At 38.3% G+C, this 21244-nt stretch overlaps 1 protein-coding gene across 5 annotated transcripts in view; it reads left to right on the forward strand.

Moving 5' to 3' along the window:
• Positions 1-21244, forward strand: part of dlg5a (discs, large homolog 5a) — a 68752-nt gene that overhangs the window by 39464 nt on the left and 8044 nt on the right. For 3 of the 5 annotated variants that reach the window (XR_014603624.1, XM_084093864.1, XM_084093865.1), the window contains exons 11-27: positions 1116-1248; positions 2340-2467; positions 2576-2751; positions 2867-2970; positions 4530-4622; positions 5845-6723; positions 7482-7602; positions 10574-10718; positions 11199-11323; positions 11441-11530; positions 13705-13873; positions 15957-16119; positions 16695-16828; positions 16922-17086; positions 17488-17671; positions 19417-19565; positions 21008-21178. Coding sequence is in view for 4 of the 5 variants with exons in the window: in XM_084093864.1 (XP_083949990.1) it covers positions 1116-1248; positions 2340-2467; positions 2576-2751; positions 2867-2970; positions 4530-4622; positions 5845-6723; positions 7482-7602; positions 10574-10718; positions 11199-11323; positions 11441-11530; positions 13705-13873; positions 15957-16119; positions 16695-16828; positions 16922-17086; positions 17488-17671; positions 19417-19565; positions 21008-21178 (3129 nt within the window). In the remaining variant the exon portion in view is untranslated. The remainder of the gene's footprint in view (positions 1-1115; positions 1249-2339; positions 2468-2575; positions 2752-2866; positions 2971-4529; positions 4623-5844; positions 6724-7481; positions 7603-10573; positions 10719-11198; positions 11324-11440; positions 11531-13704; positions 13874-15956; positions 16120-16694; positions 16829-16921; positions 17087-17487; positions 17672-19416; positions 19566-21007; positions 21179-21244) is intronic. The other 2 variants (XM_084093866.1, XM_084093867.1) reach the window with 1 other exon arrangement.

Below are 21244 nucleotides of genomic sequence, written 5' to 3' on the forward strand. Positions count from 1 at the left end.
GAATAGTATGCAAGCTTTGGGACATACTACTTCGCCATAACTGCGTCTTTAACAGACAGCTCTGTCGCTTAGTTACACACATCCTGTCACCGTTTAAACTGCCCTGTCTATCATCTTGTCACAGTTAAAATCCTCCACATTCAATTTAATTTCCTGCCGTTTCGGAGAGAAATATAGTAGCACGTTGATCTGCCAGTCCTGGGTTTTTCAAAGTTGATGACCAAACGTATCTTTACAAAAGTTCACAATGCTGTTGCATATGAAATATAATGTGGATAACATTAAATAAATATCTTTTTGTCAGGTTATATACTGATTAATCACTCAAACCCTTTATCTACCTCTCTACTTAACCTTCGGACTCGCACATCCGTCAAGTTTGTAGTTTTTTTAACACTTTATTCGTGTTTGTAGTATCGAATCCTCGTCCAACACGCAATGGGTTGTGGGCAATATTAGCCATTAGAGTATGCACGGATCTGCACATCAGATTCTAACCGGAAAAAAGTAGACCATCCGGGTGTCTTTGGAATACTCATTTCAACATACTGCGATTTGGGACATTTCCAATTTCGAATACTATTTAGGACGGATAGTATGCGATTTGGGACGCAGTATGCGTCATATCAAATTCTTCCTTCAAACGCCCCCTAGTGGTTATTCCATCGCCATTAAAACTCCAGAGCACCCCCACCCTCTTGCACTAGACTTTTCTTTTCTTACGTCACTGATGCCCTCCAGGCTTTCCTCCCTCTGAGTCTATGAATCATAGTATTCCCCAACTACTTGATCCTGTTTTGTTCTACCCAGTTTTGAGGTGTGACCTTGATGCTGCTTTTATAACATCTCCATTTAGCACAGGTGTTTCTAGATTGCACAAACTGTGCCAAAAGATGCCCTGATGCCAAGCCGTATTATCCAACTGGCCCGTAGGACAGAGGCTTTCCCAGTCTTGCATCAGCAGCTTTTTAAACAAAGTGATGGTCTTTACAAAGACTTGACATTTGACATTCTATTTTGTGTTGGTTTTTGTGGGCGTGAGATGAATTAGATGACTGTTTGGAGAGATGAGAGAGAAAATAGTCTGTCTTGTTTTGTGCTCTCTACCAACAAAGGGAGAAGATGGAGAGCCAGTTGGAAAAGGAGGCGCGTTTTTGCCATCTAATGGCTCACAGCTCCCATGATTCAGCCATAGACACAGACTCATTAGAGTGGGAGACTGAGGTGGTGGAGTTTGAGAAGGATCGGGTAAGAATGCAGAAATCCAAAGCACTACAGCTAAAAGGGATGAAGGAAAATATTGTGATCTTAAAGGTAGATTATAGTTAGGGAACATATCTGGGAATATGTTTTCCAGGCCTGGAAAAAGCAAGAAAATTTCAGTAGGACTTTATTTTACAGGCCTGTTCTGCATGTACATATTATGTACTTGCCAATTAATTACCAGTAATTACAATAACTGGGTAATAACTAGGTGCGAACACTGAACCTAACCTTAACCCATGGAGTTAGGTTATATTACTGTGTGATTTATTTTACTGTGTGATACTAGTGATTTATTTGGCAGTACATTATAAGTGCATCTATTGTAGTATAAAGTGTAGCCAAAATTTCTGTTGGGAATACACATTTTTGTAGTTTTAGTTGTAAAGTGTTTTTAGCTATATATTACTCTCATTTAGAACAAAACTACAAATGTTATATTTTTGAGAGAAGCATTCTTTGTCATTGATTATTTTCAATGAATCTGTCGAACTGGTTCATACTTTTGAACTCTTAGCCTTTTTGATTATTGAAATGGGCCATTCACGCGACTCACAGAGTTTTTGGGTGGTAGGGATCTGAAGGAAACTGACTGTCTTTAATCTTTTCGTCTTACCTCCGTATGATGTCTCATAAATCTGTCAAAACTTGTTTAAATCGTACAGTCACTTTACAGTTTAGGATGTCACCACAGACATTGGTGTTGTTTCAAAACATTGCTACCTAAGTAACATGCATTTCTATTCTAAGATAAGAATTTTCTGAAACAATTTAAACTGCTGATTCCTAGAAAAGCCTTTTTTTTTCCCTTTTTTTTTTTTCGGTCCGGAGTTTTCAAGTATGTTGTTCACAAATTTGTGTGAATGATTCATTAAAAATACTAACCCAGCAAATACAAATGACTGCAAAGGAAATGTATTTGTCAGAAAGGTATAACCTATAATTGTTTTGTTTCTGTTTTTTGTTTTTTTAATTGTTCCAGGATGCTCATTCACATCACTTTACCTTCATTTTAGTTAATTTTTTCTCCATGTGGAGAGGTCTCATCTGTCTCTCCATCAATATCCTCCCAACAGGACGACATGGATTTGAAGGCAATGGGGTTTGATATTGCAGAGGGGGTGAATGATCCATATTTACCAGGGGATTGTGGGATATTTGTGACCAGGGTGGACAAAGGAAGTATCGCGGATGGAAGATTGAGGTGAATTCAGATATTGAGTGTTTTTCAGATAATGCCCTCTGGAATGATTATACAGTCATTTCCCTGCTTATAGTTTTGTCCTGACCGGCTGTGCCTCTCTCTCAATAGGGTGAATGATTGGTTGCTGAAGATAAATGATGTGGACCTGACTCACAAAGACAGGAAGCAGGTCATCAAAGCCGTACTTAACGGAGGCGGGCTAATCAATATGGTCGTTCGCAGGAGAAAATCTTTAGGAGGAAGACTGGTTACTCCTGTCCATATTAATCTCATCGGACACAAAGGTATCACTTACTTCTGTATCTTCCCACATCTTCCCCAACTCATTTGACCGTTTCTATGGCTAATTTCCTTTATTTTCTTATTAATGACCTTTAATTTTGGTCTGCACCCTCCCAGACGCTGGTATCACTCTTGAGGGTGGCGTGTACGTGGCTGCTATCGCACCGGGCAGTCCTGCTGCCAGAGAGGGATCTCTTACCATCGGAGACCGCCTCATTGCCGTAAGTCATCAAGCAGTCATGCGATCCTTTCTCAAATTGAAGGAAGATCGCTGATGTCAAGGATACGTTTTGCTCTTATAAAAGTCTGACCTTAGCTCTCATCACAATCTCCTAACTGAAGCACATTTTTAATCCAGTTACTTATCTTAAATGCATGGGGGCTCATTTGACGAACTGCCAATCAAATCCACTCCACTCCCTAAATGGAGGTGACTGAATATAAGACAGGTGATGTGCTAAGCGATAGCTGCCACTCCGGTGATAAGTAACACAGATGTTAATCCTGAGAACAGATCAGGTGTTACTTTAACTCGCATGCTAGATAATAGGTAGTTGATATCTGTAACCTTTTGGCTCCAGTATCGGCCATGTCAGACGGCTCAATCAATAGTGCTGCTACATTTGCTGGATCTTATCATGAAAGGAATAGTTCACTCAAAAACGAAAACTGTGTCATGGTTTACTCGTAATCAAATTGTTGTAAACCTGCATGGTTTGCCATTTAGGAAACATAAGCACAAAAAGAGAAACTTTGATGAATGTACTGGCTGCCTTTTTCCATATAATTAAAGTAAACGGGGACTTGTGAACTTCAAAATGACACAAAAACACCAACAGAGGTATCGTAAAAGTTTGCCATAGTCATACGATAGCTTAATTTGAGGAAGTGTTAGTTTTTATTCATATTCTCAATTAGCTTTTTATTTTTATGTTTTCAATTTACAATTTGATTTTATTAATTTTATGTGCTTTTGACATTTATTAGGTTTTGTTTTAAAAATATTTCTAAAAGGTTGTAATTTTGTAAAAAAAATAAAATAAAAAAATACAGTTTTAGTTCAAGGCAACATTTCAAAATTTTCTTTGTTTAAATTTTATGTATTTATATTTATTTAATCTTTATTTCAATTAACAAAATATATTTTAATAGTTTAACAATAACACTGATAGACTGAAAAAAAGTCCACTAATAACACCTATGTTTAGTGCTCAAATGGACTACATTATTTGTATGTACTACAAAATCACATAAATGCCTTTTGAAATTGGACGCGATTGGTTCTTTTGTGTTGCCGACATCAAACCTGATGTCTAATAGCACCATATTTGATTTGAGAGCTATTTTTGATGAATAACAAGTTCGGTACTTTGAAATATAGTGCACAAGTAGTATGGACCACTTTTTTTGATACTAGGGTTCTTTTTTCCATTCTGAGTCTCATTACAGTATCATTAAATGGCTAGTACAACTCTTCAACATTCCTCTGTTTTTGTCTAACAGTAGAAAGTCAGTCGGTTTAGGTTTGGAAGGACTTGATGGTTAGTAAACCATGACAGAATTTTTACTTCTGAGTGAACAATCCCTTTACGTTTAAAAAGATGGAAGGATTTATCTGAACTGGAGATCTTAAAAGTTCACCATCCTTTCATTCACCAGGCATCAATTGTCTCTGTTCTTAAGTTTCCGAAGTCATTTCTGAGTTTGAAAATAGAAGGATTGAAAAGTCTGCTGGCACTTTTCTTTGGTGAAGCGCTGACCTAAATTTCTTCTTCCCTAGATAAATGGGATCGCTCTGGATAACAAATCTCTGAGTGAATGTGAGGCTCTGCTGAGGGGCGGCAGGGACTCGCTCGCTCTCTCCCTCATGAAGGTGATTGTTCTCTCACTGCTGTCTGAGCGTGTGCGCCGCTCTCATTACCAAATGCCAAGATGCTGCCGTGACATTTATTCCAAGTCGTATTTGAGACAGCTGTGTCTAAGTTAGAATACCAACTCTGAAGCGTTACTGAGGAAGTCAGGTTTGGAAATTAGGCTAGTTTGTAGTTGTTCTCATTACTGCTTTCAGTAATCAGTTGAGCCTTTGCTAAGCTCCTGCGTAATGCCAAGTTACTGACTAATACTAACCGTTAAGATAGCATTTAAATAGTTTTGAACTGAATTTTACACAAAAAAAATCTAAAAATATACTTTTTTTTTTACTGACATATAATTTCTCAAACATAGTTACACAAGGTTCCCTGAAAGCATAAACACAGCATTTTCTGTGGATTCCCAAATCCCCTCATTCCCAAATAAACATGAAACATGAATTGGGGTGGAGCTTGGCAATGAGTAAATTTGTTATTGGTTGAAATAACTCTAACAGACCTGTGGCCTGTTACACAAAGCTAGCTGAACAAACTCTTGAGTTTCAGAGTTGGTTTAGAGTTGAGAAAACCTAACAAATCTAGAACATGTGCACCTGAAAGTGTGACAGCCAATCACGTGACGCATGAAGAGCGTCGGTTTGATTTGCTTCTTCCTAGAGAGTTGGCACAATTCACTTCTCTGCTGAAGATTAAGAGACCGTTCTGAAAAATATCATGAGTTTAAATGCATTTACTACAAGGCAGGACTAAAGTTTGAGAAGGGAGCAGAAAAGATCAGACTATATTAATACAAGTGAATCGACTAAATTGATTTAATTAATAATTCACATAGGTTCACAAAGAGTTTAAATGAAAATGTAAGTTTAGGAATTTTAAAAGTTGAGAGTGAATTGGGAGTGACTTTATTTCATCATCTATATGTCATTTGTCATCTTGCTTGCATCCGATTGGTCCAGTTTTGGTTTGCAATCTCTTATTCTGAATGAAAACTTGTTCTGGATCGGGTTAGGTATGTAGTGCACGTTACCATAGCAATGAACATCGCTAAACCAATCCATTTTCTTGAAGCCAGAAATCCAGAAATCCTCGTGTAGCCACTAAAACCGGCCTTTTATGAAATAAGCCACAGTAACTGTAGGTTATGTACTGTACCTCTGAATGTTTGTATTATTGATGTTGTGGTGTTTTAACTATGCCAGTCATGCTGAACCTGTCCATTAACAGTTCTTTCCTCGGAGCACATCGGGGCAGAACATCTTTGAGAGCCTGAGGGAGGCCGAAAAATCTAACGGCAGAATCCACCTGTCAGATGTTCATTCACGAAACAGCAGAAACCTCAAACACAACAGTTCCACTCAGACGGACATTTATAGTGGGGACGTGGGCGGCGAAAGAAGAAAGACCAGGACAGACGCAGAGGAGAGTGGTTATTCCGAAAGGAAGGTCTTCCCAATCGCCACCTTGCACCCTAACACACTCCGACCCGCTTCAGAGCTGGGACTGGCCCGCTACAGCGGCAGTGCCTTTCAGGAGGTCTGCTATACCCGCTCCGAGTCAGTCGGCCCCGAATGCGTTACCCTGGAAACCACCCTAGAGAAGAAACACAGTGGCGGCACTTGGCCTAAAATGGTGGTGGGTGTTTCCATGTCAACTGACAGCCCGGCGCAACTCTCCATCTACAGGTCACCCAAGCAAAGGAAGTCCATCTTTGAAGCCGATGCCTTCAAAAGGCAAGATACACCCTCGAAGACGGACTACCATTCGCCTCAACCTTTGAAAGCAGACTCCGCCCCAACGCCTCCAACCCCACCCACACGAAGCGACTCCTTCAAGTTCAAGCACAAACATCAGGGAAGCTCCACCTCAGAGTCCACCATCACCACAATCTCTATCTCCGAACCCAAGCAGGAGGACCGCAACGGTAACCTGTACTTCACCGAGGTGGGGCGCGAGGGCAAGGTCTTGAGCTCCAGGAAGTCCTGCGAGGAGGACATTGGTCGGATGCGGCCCGAGGAACCAGAAGTGAAGCGCCCAAGGCCCAAATCGGCCCCGGCCCTCAGGCGCAGGATGACTCCTCAGACCATTGCTCTCCAGAGCTTCCAGGTGAATTTATAGATCCGCTGGGCTTGACACAGCCAGCCGTCCCAGTTTTAATTAGCCTTGCAGCCTGAGATTGATCTCCCACTGCACCAGGAAGAAAGAGAGAGGGGAAGAGAACATTAGAAGTGCTGACACACGATGATGATGATGTGCAGAAGACTAGCTTAGCGTTCTTTTATTAATATGAATGTTTTATAATTGGCTAATTATAGTAATATAATCTAGTATTTTCCACTCACTAAAATATATATTTTAATACATGATATGTATTGAGTCAGAAATGTAGAAGTAATATTAAAGGAATATTTCATCCAAAAACTAAAACAACCCCATAATTTTCTCACCCTCAAGCCATCCTAGGTGTATATGACTTTCTTCTTTCAGCCAAACACAATCAGAGTTATATTAAATAATATCCTAGCTCTTTTAAGCTTTGTAATGGCATTGAATAGTGCACACGTTTTTGAAGCTCTAAAAAGCACATCCATCCAGAAGTAATCCATACGACTCCAGTGGGTTAATAAATGCCTTCTGAAGTGAAGCGATGGGTTTTTGTAAGAAAAATATCCATATAGTGATTATAGTAGCAAATCGTCAATATTTTGAATATGATGTAAAGAATGAAAAATGTTGAGTATATTTTATTAGCTAACCAGCCATTTATTAGGATATTCTATAATATGTAGAAACATTTATAACTTTCTATAGAACTGTATACTGCATTATCTAATACTGTGTGTGTGTGTGTGGGTGTTTGGCAGAGTTATTCAAATGATGGTGACACTCTGGAGCAGAGGGAAATACTGCGTTCCTCTCCTAACCGACCTCATAGACACAGTGTGGGTTTCGTGCCAACAGCCTATAATGGAACCCTGCCTCCCAGTGAGTTACACCTGCCCTAATCACAACCTAAGCCACCCATGGTGCATTTCAATGTATCTCTTTTAACAACTTTTTCTACATGCTCTCTATCTACAGTTGCTCTGTGGAGCGCAGTTCATCTTTATTCTGATCAAGGCGTCCTACAAAATTAATGTTTTACTTAATTTTATGGTGAAGTCAGTACTGAGTAATTGAATTGCTCATTTATGATAATCATGCTGAATATGTATGAACGGGCTTGTTGAACAAAGCCTATTTCTTCTCTGAATGTTCATGTCCTCGCTTAGTATGAAAATGCAGGTCTCAACAATTTTATGCATTTATCTTTTTTCTGATCTTTTGTCACAGCATAAGGCCATCCTTATTTTTGAACCCTGCAACGTGTCAATTAGGTCTCATTTAATGCATTAACATACAGTATTTACATTTAATTTTTTCATGTAAAGGCATAGCACGTTTATAATATGAATTTGCTAATTATAGTAATATAATCTAGTATTTTCCACTAACTAAAATATATATTTTAATATATGATATGTATTACTGTATGACTGTAGATTTTTGTAGAAACAGGACAAACCACTATGGGTGCTGCTTGATGCCTATGTCATGTGACTATACAGTTCACATGGGGTTTGTGTGATAATGAGGTCTATTTTTACTTGATTTGAATGTTCAAGCTTTGGCCAGAGTGGCTGCCTTCTGAGCTTCCCTGCCGTTTGCTCATCTGTCTCCAAGAGCAGCTGCCTTTACTTGAAGGTGGAACTCAATTCTGAACACTAGCAAAAGCCAAAGCGAGGCATATTACATCAATGTGTAAAGGCTACACTTGGTGCCGCATTTAGTTAATGGCATAATTCCATGTTTTTTCTTATGGGAACTTTACATATTGTACATATTGTCTAAAAACTATACATATTTTAGATGTATCTATTATCCAACATAACCTATGATAAAAAGTATCTGTAAGTAAAATAAAGGGGCTGTCCCATCTTTGTTAACACATGATATACCTCATATTTAAAAAAATTAGGGCTGTGAAACGATTAATCGCGATTAATCGCATCCAAAATAAAAGTTTGTGTTCACATAATATATGTGTGTGTACTGTGCATAATTATTTTGTATATATAAATACACACACATGCATGTATATATTTAAGATTTTTTTTTTATTTATACATAAAATATTTATATTTATATATAATACAAATTGTATATACAGTATATTTAAGCAAATATTTCTTAAATATATACATGCATGTGTGTGTATTTATATATACAAAATAATTATGCACAGTACACACTCATATATTATGTGAACACAAACTTTTATTTTGGATGCGATTAATCACGATTAATCATTTCACAGCCCTAAAAAAAATGTAAGATTCCTTAAATTTGGATACTGAAGATGCATGACAGGAAGACAAGTAAAGTTTTACACAAATTGGTTTAGCTGTACTGTTTAAAACAAATAAATAATAATAATAATAATTATATATATATATAGAGAGAGAGAGAGAGAGAGAGAGAGAGAGAGAGAGAGAGAGACACACACACACACACACACACACACACACTTAATAGGGACAATGAACAGTCAATAACTGCCCCAGAATTAGCTACAGAGCTACATTTCATCTGCAGTCCCTGGGAAGGAAAAAGTCAATCGCATGACTTAGCTAAAACAAAGACTCATCAATAATCATATTTTCAAGTGTAACTTCAAATGTGCTAGAATAAAACAGTCTGATGTTAGTTGGTATCTTGTTGCAGTTATTAACAGCTCTTAGAGAAAAAGCTGAACAACCAAAGTCAGAAGCTCTAAAGTGCTCTTTGCAATCACCTCTTGAAGAAGCTCATGTTTGTCTTGTGAGCTCAGCACACAAAGAGACAAATTCTTTCAAGGATGGTGGTACAAGGTTATTAACAAATATAACACAATTATTAAAAGTAGACTATTTTACTTTTTGGTTATATAACAGTGATTATATCTATTTTGTTTATTGTCAAATATTTTTAAAGCACATTTATATAAACTTACTGTGTAAAGGTCTGAGAGTGGACTTTCCTGCTTGTGACCATGATGTAATACAATAAGAAAAAAGAAAAGAAAATAGAATGCAGAAAAACACTTCAGCAGCTTCTATTGAAAGTTGATTATATATAAATTTGTTATTTCTAAGATAAAACTTGTGCTTTTTGAATGTCAGGTGAGAGTCTAAATAACTCATAATTTACGTGCCACCTGTTCTTTCATTTTGGCATGCATATAAATCAAAGTGTCATCTGCCTACATTTGAGTATGTACATCTGGACTGGCATGTGTTAGATCATTCAAGTACAAACTAAAAAGTAGGGGCCCCAGGGTAGACCCCTGAGGAACACCTGTGGAACAGTCTCTTTGGGAAATGTATGTTTCAATTTCCTTGTTGTAAAATAAGACTCGATCCATTTAATTGTATTAACTGAAAAATTTAAATATGATCATTTAGGTAAAAGTATGTTATGGTTTAGTGCATCAAACGCCTTAATATAGTCAACACTGCTTTCAATCCTGATACACAAGTTATTGAAAGTGAAAATAATCCAACAATATTTTTTCTTTAATTTAAGAGAAATATAAATTTGTGAAGTACAAACCAACATTTGGTCCAAAATTAGCTATTCTATACAGCATAATTTAGGCTAAATTTGAAAAAACTAATTCCTATTACCTTAGTTAAATTTCTTTTTAATTTTGATTTAATGTTCATTATTATAGATAATAGTGTATAGATAATAGATTATAGATGAGTGTCAAAAATTGCTACCTAGATAGAAAATGAATAGAACATAATATTGCTCAAATAGTCAGTGCTTGACCGGTGGTGGGTAAACACTCAGGTGACTCAACTGTGTGATGAGAGCAGTAGCCACAATTATTTTAACATAAAATATTGGTTATTTGGTTGTGTTTATACTTCAGACTCAGCACATCGAGGACTGGCCCCCTGCCCTGCAGTAACAGCCGTTATGAAGAACCCTGTTTACATGGTGCGCAGTCACAGAGTACAAACTAACAACTGCCCTTCCGTCACCAGCCAGATCAATCAGCAGCACACACACCCCAGGTACCACAGTTCCCACTGAGACAACCAACACACACACACACACACATACACATATATGCTGTACTTCTACTGAAGACTACCTCCATGAAATATGATAACTCGGTCAGAGTTACAGAGTGAATGTGATTTCACCAAGTGGAAAATGTTACTGGATCAACACCCTTGTTGATCCTGGAACAACATTCCAGTCAACCAATCAGATTTGAAAGATTGGTTTACAGTTAATGTCAAGTTTAAGCTTACAACCAGGGTTATGAGTTTGTTGCTTGTTTGACAAAATCACAGTGACCATCTCAATACAGGAAAAGTGCATCCTAAATGCATGAATTTTCAACTTTTCATTGTCATACTAAGAACAAATGAGCTGTTGTAAGTCAAAAACAGGACAATTATTTTATTTCTCAGGAGAATAATTGTTCCCTTTGCCCAAAACCAGTGTTTGCTGATCTGGCCTGCTCAGTTTTCTTCTCTCCATCTTAGTCCTCAGCATCAAGGACATCTAAGTCTGGACCTGAGCCAGAAACGCACCGCAGACTACTCTGAGTCGTCCCGTAGCAGCCGGGCCTCACACGGCACCAACTCCCTGCCATCCAGCGCTAGACTCGGTCAGTCTGTGTCTTTAATAATATATGTCATCTATTCCTCTCACACACTAAACCTTTAATTTGAAGTAGTGTGTGTTTACTTTGGTCTCCTCATCTTCTCCCTTTTGTTTCCTGAAGGTTCATCAAACAACTTGCAGTATCGCACTGAAAGGATAAAGATTCCCTCCACACCGCGCTATCCTCGCTCCATACTGGGCTCAGACAGAGGTGAGCCTCCTCCCATGAATCCAGCATCTTTCAATTCATCTTACGTTCTGACTGCAGTACTAGTGTACTCCTTTCTACATACTGCACAGGATAAACTTTAGGCTTTATGCAGCGATACATGTTTCATGTAGTTTGGTAAATTGTCAGCTGACCTCTTTGTGCAAGTTTATAGGGATACTTCACCGATTAGCATTAAGCTTTGTATCAGTAGAAACCGGTAGTATTTTCGAACGACCGTGCTTCCCTCCCTCATGTCCCTCTGAGACGAGAGATTTCTGTATTTTGTGTCTGGAAAAAAACCTCCGGTGACGCAAAAAACGTCATTTTGCGTCATCGGAGGCTTTTTTGGCCAGAGGCTAGAGACTACAGCCAGTAGGAGGAGCTCGTTCCGCATGTTTTCAAGCCGCCCATAGGGGGTGGGACCTCACGATAAAACGGCGTCTTTTCAGTTTCGAGTCAACTAGTAGCCTTGTTGTATCATTTCTTCCGATACTGCCCCCTGTAACCGGTAGGCGTGGCTTGGGATTGGCCTCTTAGGGCAGCGAAGCAAGTGCATTCTGGGAGTTGTTGTCTTTCATCCACATGAGCCAAAAATACATTTTCTGGCTTTTCTCAGTCTAGAAGACACCAACTTGTAAAATAATTTCACATTTCTACTACATAAATGACCCAATTTAAATACACATTCATCTTTCCAGCGGTGAAATATCCCTTTAATTACTTCAGAAATATTTCTTAACTAAATGAATTTAGCTTTTTAATCCAGTGTTTTTCTTCCGCACTGCAGTTGGTAAAACTGTAAATAACAACCACTAGCAGCAATATGGTACAGGAAAGGTAATTAAAATTTCAGACTAAGCTCAATTAAGTAAAACATGTCAAGTAGAGAAGACTTTGCACAAACAAGCCTGACATTTGTGTACACTGAAATATTGGAAGCCTGAATAAATAACCCGAGGCAAAGAGTCTTAACATAGTGCATATATAACATTTTCTTTCTTTAACTTTACACAAAGTTTAATGCCGGGTTCAGACAACAAATATTTTTGTGATTTTTTTTTTGTATTTGGCCATTAAGCTTTAAAGAGCATACCATTCAAATAATTTCACAATCTTTTCTTGTAGTGTGGAAGAAATTTGATCTTTAAGATGTGTGTGACCATCATATGACAGTAAAAGCAAAAACACCCTTATTCTAATACGGAATTGTATTGGAATGGTAAAGAGTGTTGGTAGGTGACAGGAGGGCCTCCTGTCAAGGATACAATATGATGAACAAGTCTAAGAATGTTCCACATATGGTTGAAAATACCATCATTGGCCTAGAAAGATAACATTCTGGGAGTCAAGACTATAAAGGCGAAAGGATGCCCTCCCCTCACTGTCACACTCTGCAGCGACTCTGTGTGACTGTACGACCGCTGGCCTTTTCTTGCAAGAAAATAAACCTCATCAAAGACCAATGGGAGATGTTTGTCTCTTATTCAGTGATAGAATTTTGTTTGCCACCACAGTAGGGTCAGGGTTTTTTTGTTGAAAAAGAAACAAACATTTATGCTCACATTAAGGCTGCATTTATTTGATCAAATACACAGAAAACACAGCAATATTGTGAAATATAAAAATTTCAAAGAACTGTTTTTTATTTAAATGTATTTTAAAATGCAATGTATGTGTCTCAATTTTTGTGACACAAGGCTGCATTTTTAGCATTTTCAGTCTTCAGTGTCACAAATCATTCTAATGTGCTCAAGAAACATTACTTATTATTATCAGTGTTGAGTACGGTTGCGCTGTGTAATGTTTTTTTGGGAATCATGATACAAAATTTAAGAATTTTTGATGAATAGAAAGATCAAAAGGAATAGCATTTATTGTAACATTATACATTTACTGTATTTTTTAAAAAATGACTCCAAAACGTTTTGAAACTAGTGTCTGTGAGTAATTTCTGTTTATTACTGTGTATTGTTATATTGGTACATTAACTAAGTTTATGTTCTGTATTAACTGCATTCAGCATTCAAATACATAACATAAAGATATATTATGGCAAATTCATAAATATAAAGATTTATATTGATTGTTGTCCAAAGGTGTCAAAAAGCTGTACAAACAAGCTGTTGTCTCTCTAGAACACATGCTGACTGTTGTTCATCCATGTTGCTCATCAGGGTCCCTGTCTCATTCAGAATGCAGCAGTCCCAGTCTCATCACCCCACCCCTGTCTCCTCTCAATCTCGAGACGTCCTCGTTCGCCTCCAGCCAGTCTCAGAGCTCCATCACCACCCTGCCCAGGATCTCCGTCAGCCCTGTACCCACAGGAGAGCGGAGAAAAGACAGGTACACTCCTGCTGCCTCAGTCCCTTCCTGCTGCGCACCCCCCCCCCCAGACCCTTCATCAGGTTGCCAAGCAACAGCTCGCTCTTATCCACGTACAGCAGCCCGCCAAGCTCAGAATCCCTTTATCTGACTCGAATAATTGGTCTGTGCATCAATATAGAATAATGTATGTTGAAGGATCAGCCGTTCATATCACCGTCGCTCACTGCATGATAACTTATTTTAATCTGCTCCATCGTATAAAATTCTGATCGACTTTTAGCAGGGATTTGTTAACTAGGTCACTCATTCCAGTTGTTCTTATGCATTTATTATAATTCTTTTCTAAATATTTGTCTTCCTCCAGAGTCCCTTGTGTGTGTCTCTCTCTCTTTCACAATCTGTTTGTCTCCTCTCTTCTTTGCTCCTCTGAATCTTTCAGATCTCTGTACCGTAACAGATCCTTTCTGAGAATCCCTCTGGCTGCTAGGCCTAGGTTCTCATCTCTCAGAAGCTTGAGGTTTGTTCCCTGCCAGTTACGCACAGGGAATGCCTGACAAACGTACTTGTTTGTTCCAAGTGGTTGGCTGTAGAAATCCTTGCTTCTCTGTGTTGTGTTGGTATACAACCCAGGCTTTGTGTTAGTGCTGCTACGATAATTCTGTTTACCACGTGGAAATGCCAAATTACAGAAGTAAAATGAGTTGGAATGACACTTAACATGACTCTGACCAATTAGTCAACTAGTTGCTCAAGCAACCTAAAGGCTGATTTAGAAAATGTGTAGTTTTGAGAGTCCCTATTTGGTCATTTTAAATGGTTAGTTCCTCATAAATGATAATTCTGTCATTTACTCGCCAAACTGATAAAACTTTCATTAATCTTTGAAACACAAATCTTTTTTTTTTAATGAAACCTGAGATTTTAGCACCTCTATTGAAAGTGCACGCATCCAAAACTTGAACACTTCAGAAGGTTCATAAAAATAAATCCAGATAAATTAAGCGTTTTAATCCAAGTCTTTGATCAACGCACATACATGTGAATAAAAAATATACATAATTCGATTTTTTTGAAATGATCAAAAACTTTGATTAAACTGTTGGATTGATATTGATTACTTTTACGATTACGAAGCGCAGAATCTGGCTTGATACCGATGCTGGTTCATCCCTAAAAATATTTTTCTTTCGTGTTTCAAAGATGAACGTAAGTCAATCATGTTTCGAATGACATAAGGGTGAGTAAATGATGAAATAATTTTCATTTTAAATATCCCTTTAATAAGACTACATGGAGAGGATCAAGTTTATGAATCTGTCAACATTTTCCTTGAAGTGGGGTTTAATTGGTGTTATTGGGTAATTTTCCCTGCTGCTACTAATTTACTTTCTTGATTAACCTGCTCAGCAAGAGATTCTTCATGAATGTTAAATCTGTACACAGCAGATTTAGCTCTTTTTTTTTTTTTTTGAGTAAATGTCGTCTTAAGTGCTTACCGTTGTGGATTGGAGAGACATTTATGATTTGCATGTCAGTTTGGCTGCTCTCGTCCCGAAAAGATCCAGATTTTCTCAATCAATCACTAACACTAAAGGTGGTTTAAAGCTGCAGTAAGGAATTATTATTACCGGTATGTCTGACAAATCAAACCTGTCTATGATGATAGCAAGAAGGCTGTCATACTTACAACAGCTTGAATAATTTCTTTACTCAGGGATGCAGAGATCTCTTTCGAAATGTTGCATACTTGTCAGGGAAGCGTTGATATTTTGTCTGGATATTGGAGCTGTAACATTAACGCATGTTCTTACTTGTTTGGGCAGTAAATCAGTCTTTTGTACAGGCATATTTAAATATTTAGGTTAGAAGAATCAATGTACAACCTTCTGGATCTTTTATTGAAGTCCTGTATGCACACTCCCTCCGCTTTCTATCCTGTCTTTGTGCCTGTGTGGCAGTTAGTCCTCCAAACTGCCCCTTCAGTAAATGTCTCTTGCTCTACCTCCACCTGCATGGTTCTCCTCTGTCTGCAGACCAGATTCTGTCTCGGCTGTTGATTATCTCTGATCTTGAAATTCACACACTTTTATCGTTCTGGCAGGCCATACTTGGAGGAGCCACGGAATGTCATCGTGCACAAAGGGGCGGAGCCTCTCGGCATTTCCATCGTGAGTGGAGAGAATGGTGGAATCTTTGTCTCCAAGGTGACCGGGGGCAGCATCGCACACCAGGCTGGGCTGGAGTATGGAGACCAGCTACTGGAGGTTAGTATACGTCAATACTTGACATCCATAACCCAGATGGGCTTTAAGAGAAAAAAATAAAGAAATTGAAAAGTTTGCCAATGATTAAAGGTTTTTTAAATTTGTTTTATATTTTTTTAGTCTTTTTACATTTCTATGGCAAATGTAAATTCATGACTATTTTTATTTAAATACTGCCCAATTAGAGAATTTCACGTCATATTGAGGACCATCACACTCCAGAATATAATGCATGTTTTACTTTACTTGACATTTTATTTCATTATTTTATTTTATTTGCTATTTTATTGTATGCCGTTTTATTTTATGCAATATTATGCACTTTTTATTTTATGCAATATTATGCAGTTACTTTTGTCATTTTATCTTTGCAATTTTATGCAGTTTTATTTTAAGAAATTGAATTACCTTTATTCTTATTTTATTCTATGCAATTTATTTGTTATCTTGTTGTATGTATTTTTATTTATTTTATTTAGTCCTTTTTCTTCTTTTGAGATCAGTAAAGCTGCATGTCATGTCAAATACTAATATGCATTGTGTAGCTCACATTCATTTTGGTTTCTTTCCCTCAGTATAATGGGATAAATCTGCGCAATGCCACTGAGCAGCAAGCACGGCTCATCATTGGCCAGCAGTGTGACACCATCACGATCATGGCCCAGTACAACCCACACATGTATCAACTCGGCAACCACTCTCGCTCCAGGTACAGCCCTTTACCCATTCATTTTTGCTCAGGTGAATGCAGATTTCATCGCAAAAGCAGGTTTGGTTTATTCTTGGCCATGTTGTTCCATAGTTCCCGCTTGGAGCCTGTGAGCACTCAGTCCACCCCACATGGCAGTGGAGCCGCCACCCCAGATAACCACTCCACCATAGACACCCTGAGTGAACAGGATGAAGGCACACTCACCCCATCCTCCAAACAGACGACACCCACCACCAGCCCCAACAGCTTCATCAGGTACTGCACAAATACATACACAGATCTTGCTGTCTACTGCCTACATAAAGTATCCTTCAAATATTTGGGGTCTGCAAGATTACTTTTCATTTACTTTATGAAAAGTGACAGTAAAGACATTTTATAATTATTATAATGTTTCAAATACATGCTTTTCTTTTTAACTTTCTATTCATCAAAGTGTCCAGAAAAATAAATCATGGTTTCATAAATCATAAATCAAAAAATTGATCATGGTTTCCACAAAAATATTACGCAGCACAACTGTTTTCAACATTGATAATAAAAAAATCAACATATTAGGTACATCTTTTCTTAAAAGGGAGCAAATACATTTTGGAGCCTCCAGGGTTACACAACATGAACACCAGTCTGATTCTGTATCTCTCTTGAATATTTAGAATTTCTTCAGAGAGTTCCAAGAAGGTTCCAGAGCCTCGCTTAGTAACGGTGAGGAAGACTCAGGTGGAGCTGGGCGTTCAGTTGTGCGGAGGAAACCTGCAGGGGATCTTTGTGGAGAGGCTGGAGGAGGACAGTCCTGCCAGAGGAGCAGATGGGCTCGTGCCTGGGGACATGCTGCTGGAGGTAAATGGAGCAACTCCTCTGTCTGTGTAAAGCTTTTTGGGGACTACTGTGAACAGAAAGGGTGAGACAGCAGTTCTTTGTAAGACAAATAAATATTTTTTTGGAGGTGATGGATGCTTTACGAATGGACTAATACACTTTTAGCAACAACCCTGTTGTCTGCTGTTACAATCAAGAGTCAAGACAAATAGGTTCCTGGAGTCATCTTAGCATTGGCACTGGTGCAGTTAGACTTTTAACCAAAGCTGAACATGTATCATTACTCTTTACTCCATGTAGTGCTGCAGTGATAATATATTTCACCCTCAACAAAAAGCCAATACAATTTTTCCATTGGCTTTTGGAAAATAAGGCTCTTTGACCAACAAAAGTTTGATTATGAAGATGTTTATCATGATAACTTTTATGCTTCTGACAACTCTTTTAGTCTTTATTTAAATTTTACAAGTTGGAAAGTTTGAATATTTTGCAAGAGCGAGAGTATAAACGCAACAAGGCTGCGAAGGCTGTGATAGACCAACATCAGTGTCAGGCCGTTGTTGAGCATCTGTCAGCTTAGTTTTTGCAGTGTGTTCGTCACCGTCAGCACAAGTTGGACCCCGTTGGCGGCTTTTTGGCTGATTGGTCATATTGAATCGGCATCAGTTGGTGAAAGAGAGAACTCCGATTGGCTGTGCAGTTCAGTGATGAAAGCAAGCAAACAATGAAGTCAGAGGGCACACAGAGAAGGCTGTTCTAATTTTGTCATCTTACCTGAGGTTTTCGATACGTGAATATTTTCATAACGACATGGCCATCTGCAATGAAGAAAGTGATCAACCTGATTCACATTTAAAATGGTAAGCAAGCACTTTTACGGTTTGTAAATCCGCTGTCCCAGTTTTGTTTTTACTGACGAACATAGACTACAGTCACCTGCTGATGTAGACAGTTATTCCTCTCACGCACATACAAAACATATTTGCTAGCTGGCCATTGGCTGAAGTCTTTGCTGGGTGTTCAAGCACAATGTTTTGTCCTAAATGCACACAACGCGAGCTGAGGTTTGGTCTGTCACGGCCTTAAAAGCGGACTAGTGGGTAGATGAGTTTTGGTGTGATGTTTAATGTTCTCTGTAGTCCCATTTACCCACGTTTTAGCAACCACCTTTTTCAAGATACATAAAAGCTTGTAAAAAGCATGAGTGGGGTATTACTTTTGTATTTTATGTTATAGAATGAAATGAAACTATTGTGAGTTTGTGTAATGTCATTTTATTTGCTATAGGGTGCATTCCAGCCTCATCCACTGACTGTATTGTTTTCCTCTAATTCAGATGTCAGTATGATGCATTCCTAACTATTGTTTTTATTGATCACTTCTTTGCTTTCTCATATATTGTGTGAAATTGGTAATATCCCATTCTTGGCATGGACATATTCAGACCTGTGTCAGCCACATTATTACACACTTATTTGCTTCACTAAGACAAAGCAAAGTCATCTTGTTTCTCTACATGTTTATATTAGTTCTGGAATGGAAATCGATTTGGAAACCTTAAAATTTATGCATGCATGTATTTTTTTGTTTGTTTTGGTTTTTTACCCATGTTAAAATAATTTTGTCCAGTATATTTCAGGCACAGTGGCCAGAGAAGTTCTAAAACTTCAAAAAGTTGACAAAGTGTACAGTTATATTTTTGACATGAAATCGGATATTTAAACGAAATTTGATTTCATCCTTTCTATTGTTCTTTGTTCATCCAGTATGGCTCAGTTAATATGAAGAATAAGACGGTGGAGGAGGCGTACCTGGAAATGCTGAAGCCTGTGGAAACAGTGACTTTCAGAGTCCAGAATCGTCTGGATGAGTTCAAACAGGTGAAAGACACTCCTGGAGATGGATTCTATATCAGGTAATAAAAAAAAGTTCAATATATCACTTCAAAAATAAGAGCTCCAACCCATGCTCAGTGTGCAAATTGAACAAAGAAAATAATCAGTTAATTGAACTGAAGTTTAAAGGGGTCTCAACCTTCTTTTTAGTTGTGATATAGTGTCTATATTAGTGTCCTAATTTCTACACTTGCAAGAGATAAACCCTTGAGCTTTTATTTTGACGGAAACTGCAGTTGAGCTGTTATTTTGTCAGAGAGCTACTGTTTTTGTGAAAACAGGTTTACAAACGTGTCTCATTACAAATCTAGTGAAATGCTGTAATCATCTTCCAAGTGTTGGAAACTATGCTAATGTGAAAATAATGCATAACTGGTGCCCTCTATTTTCCCAAATGTACGGTAAACTCACAAAACATGCGGAGAGGGAGTTTACCGCGTTCATTGGCGTTCACTACATTGTGAACTGAGCCGTTCTGAAACGCAGAAACACCGGATCAGGAGCTGATCACGTGATCAATAGGATTAGTGCGCAATTCGCTTTGAAACACAGACTATATTTAATTAATTAAATCATAATCTTTAGCGATTTTAGTTCGTTTTACAGATACTTTGCCAGAGCAATGGTGCAAAACAGTGTTGGAGATATTTTATGTTATGAGAAGTTTTAAAATATATTCGGTTCATTGTGAAACTGTGGCGGCACAGATTAGACTATGGTCGGATGCAAGAGTCTAGGTAATTAATGGGAAACGCTAAGGTCTCACACAACAGTCTGCGCATCTGCCATTGACACATCACCATACATGGCCACTTACCATTTCCCTATAACCAAATGCCAGTGTTTGAGCCTTGTGCATGCTGCTCTAAATATAGATATGTGAAAAAATTGCAGCAACGGGAATCTTTTAATCTCTTTAATTATGTTTAAGATGGAGGGTGAGATATTGTATCTGGCGGTGAAGATTATATCACCAAATCTCAATAATTTGTGTTCTATAATAGTAGCCGTGGTAATTAGACGGTTCGAGACAGTGATGCATTGTGTCTGCGCGGTGGAAAAAGAATAATGGAAGAGGGATGTTCAGAAATAGCCGTGTTTGTCTTTGCAAATGAAATTCTGTGGCCCGCAGCTGTTGCAGGCGCTTTTTCTGCATGTGCTCCCATGATGTCACCAGCAGTAAATAATCTTTGTCAATCCGCATGTCATGAATGAGCAGGAACGAGGAGTTATGAGTGGCTGCTAAAAGCCGCTTCGTGCTACTCCCAGGAATGAAGGATCGGTTCTGTCCAGGCCTCTTCCTGAATTTTTCATTCGTTCTTTCCTTCTCTTATTATTCTGTCTCCCGCACCCTTTTCATTTGTCTCGTATTACCTCATTCTTGCAGATGCCGCACCGCAGTCTTTGCCTCACGTATAATGCTGTCACTTGTTGAATTATTCATTTCCTCTCTCTCTTGCAGAGCACTTTATGACCGAGTGGCTGAGACTGAGCTCGACCTCTCTTTTAAGAAAGATGACATCCTCTATGTGGATGACACACTACCAAATGGCAACTTTGGTACCTGGATGGCCTGGCAACTTGATGAAAATGCACAAAAAATTCAAAGAGGGCAGATCCCTAGCAAATATATGTGAGTCCCATCCTTAGACTCAATCAAATGATGGTGTCTTATAAAGGATGAATCAGTCACGGTTAG

The sequence above is a fragment of the Abramis brama genome (genome assembly GCF_963993115.1).
Source record: "Abramis brama genome assembly, chromosome: 19".
Taxonomy (NCBI): Eukaryota; Metazoa; Chordata; class Actinopteri; order Cypriniformes; family Leuciscidae; genus Abramis; species Abramis brama.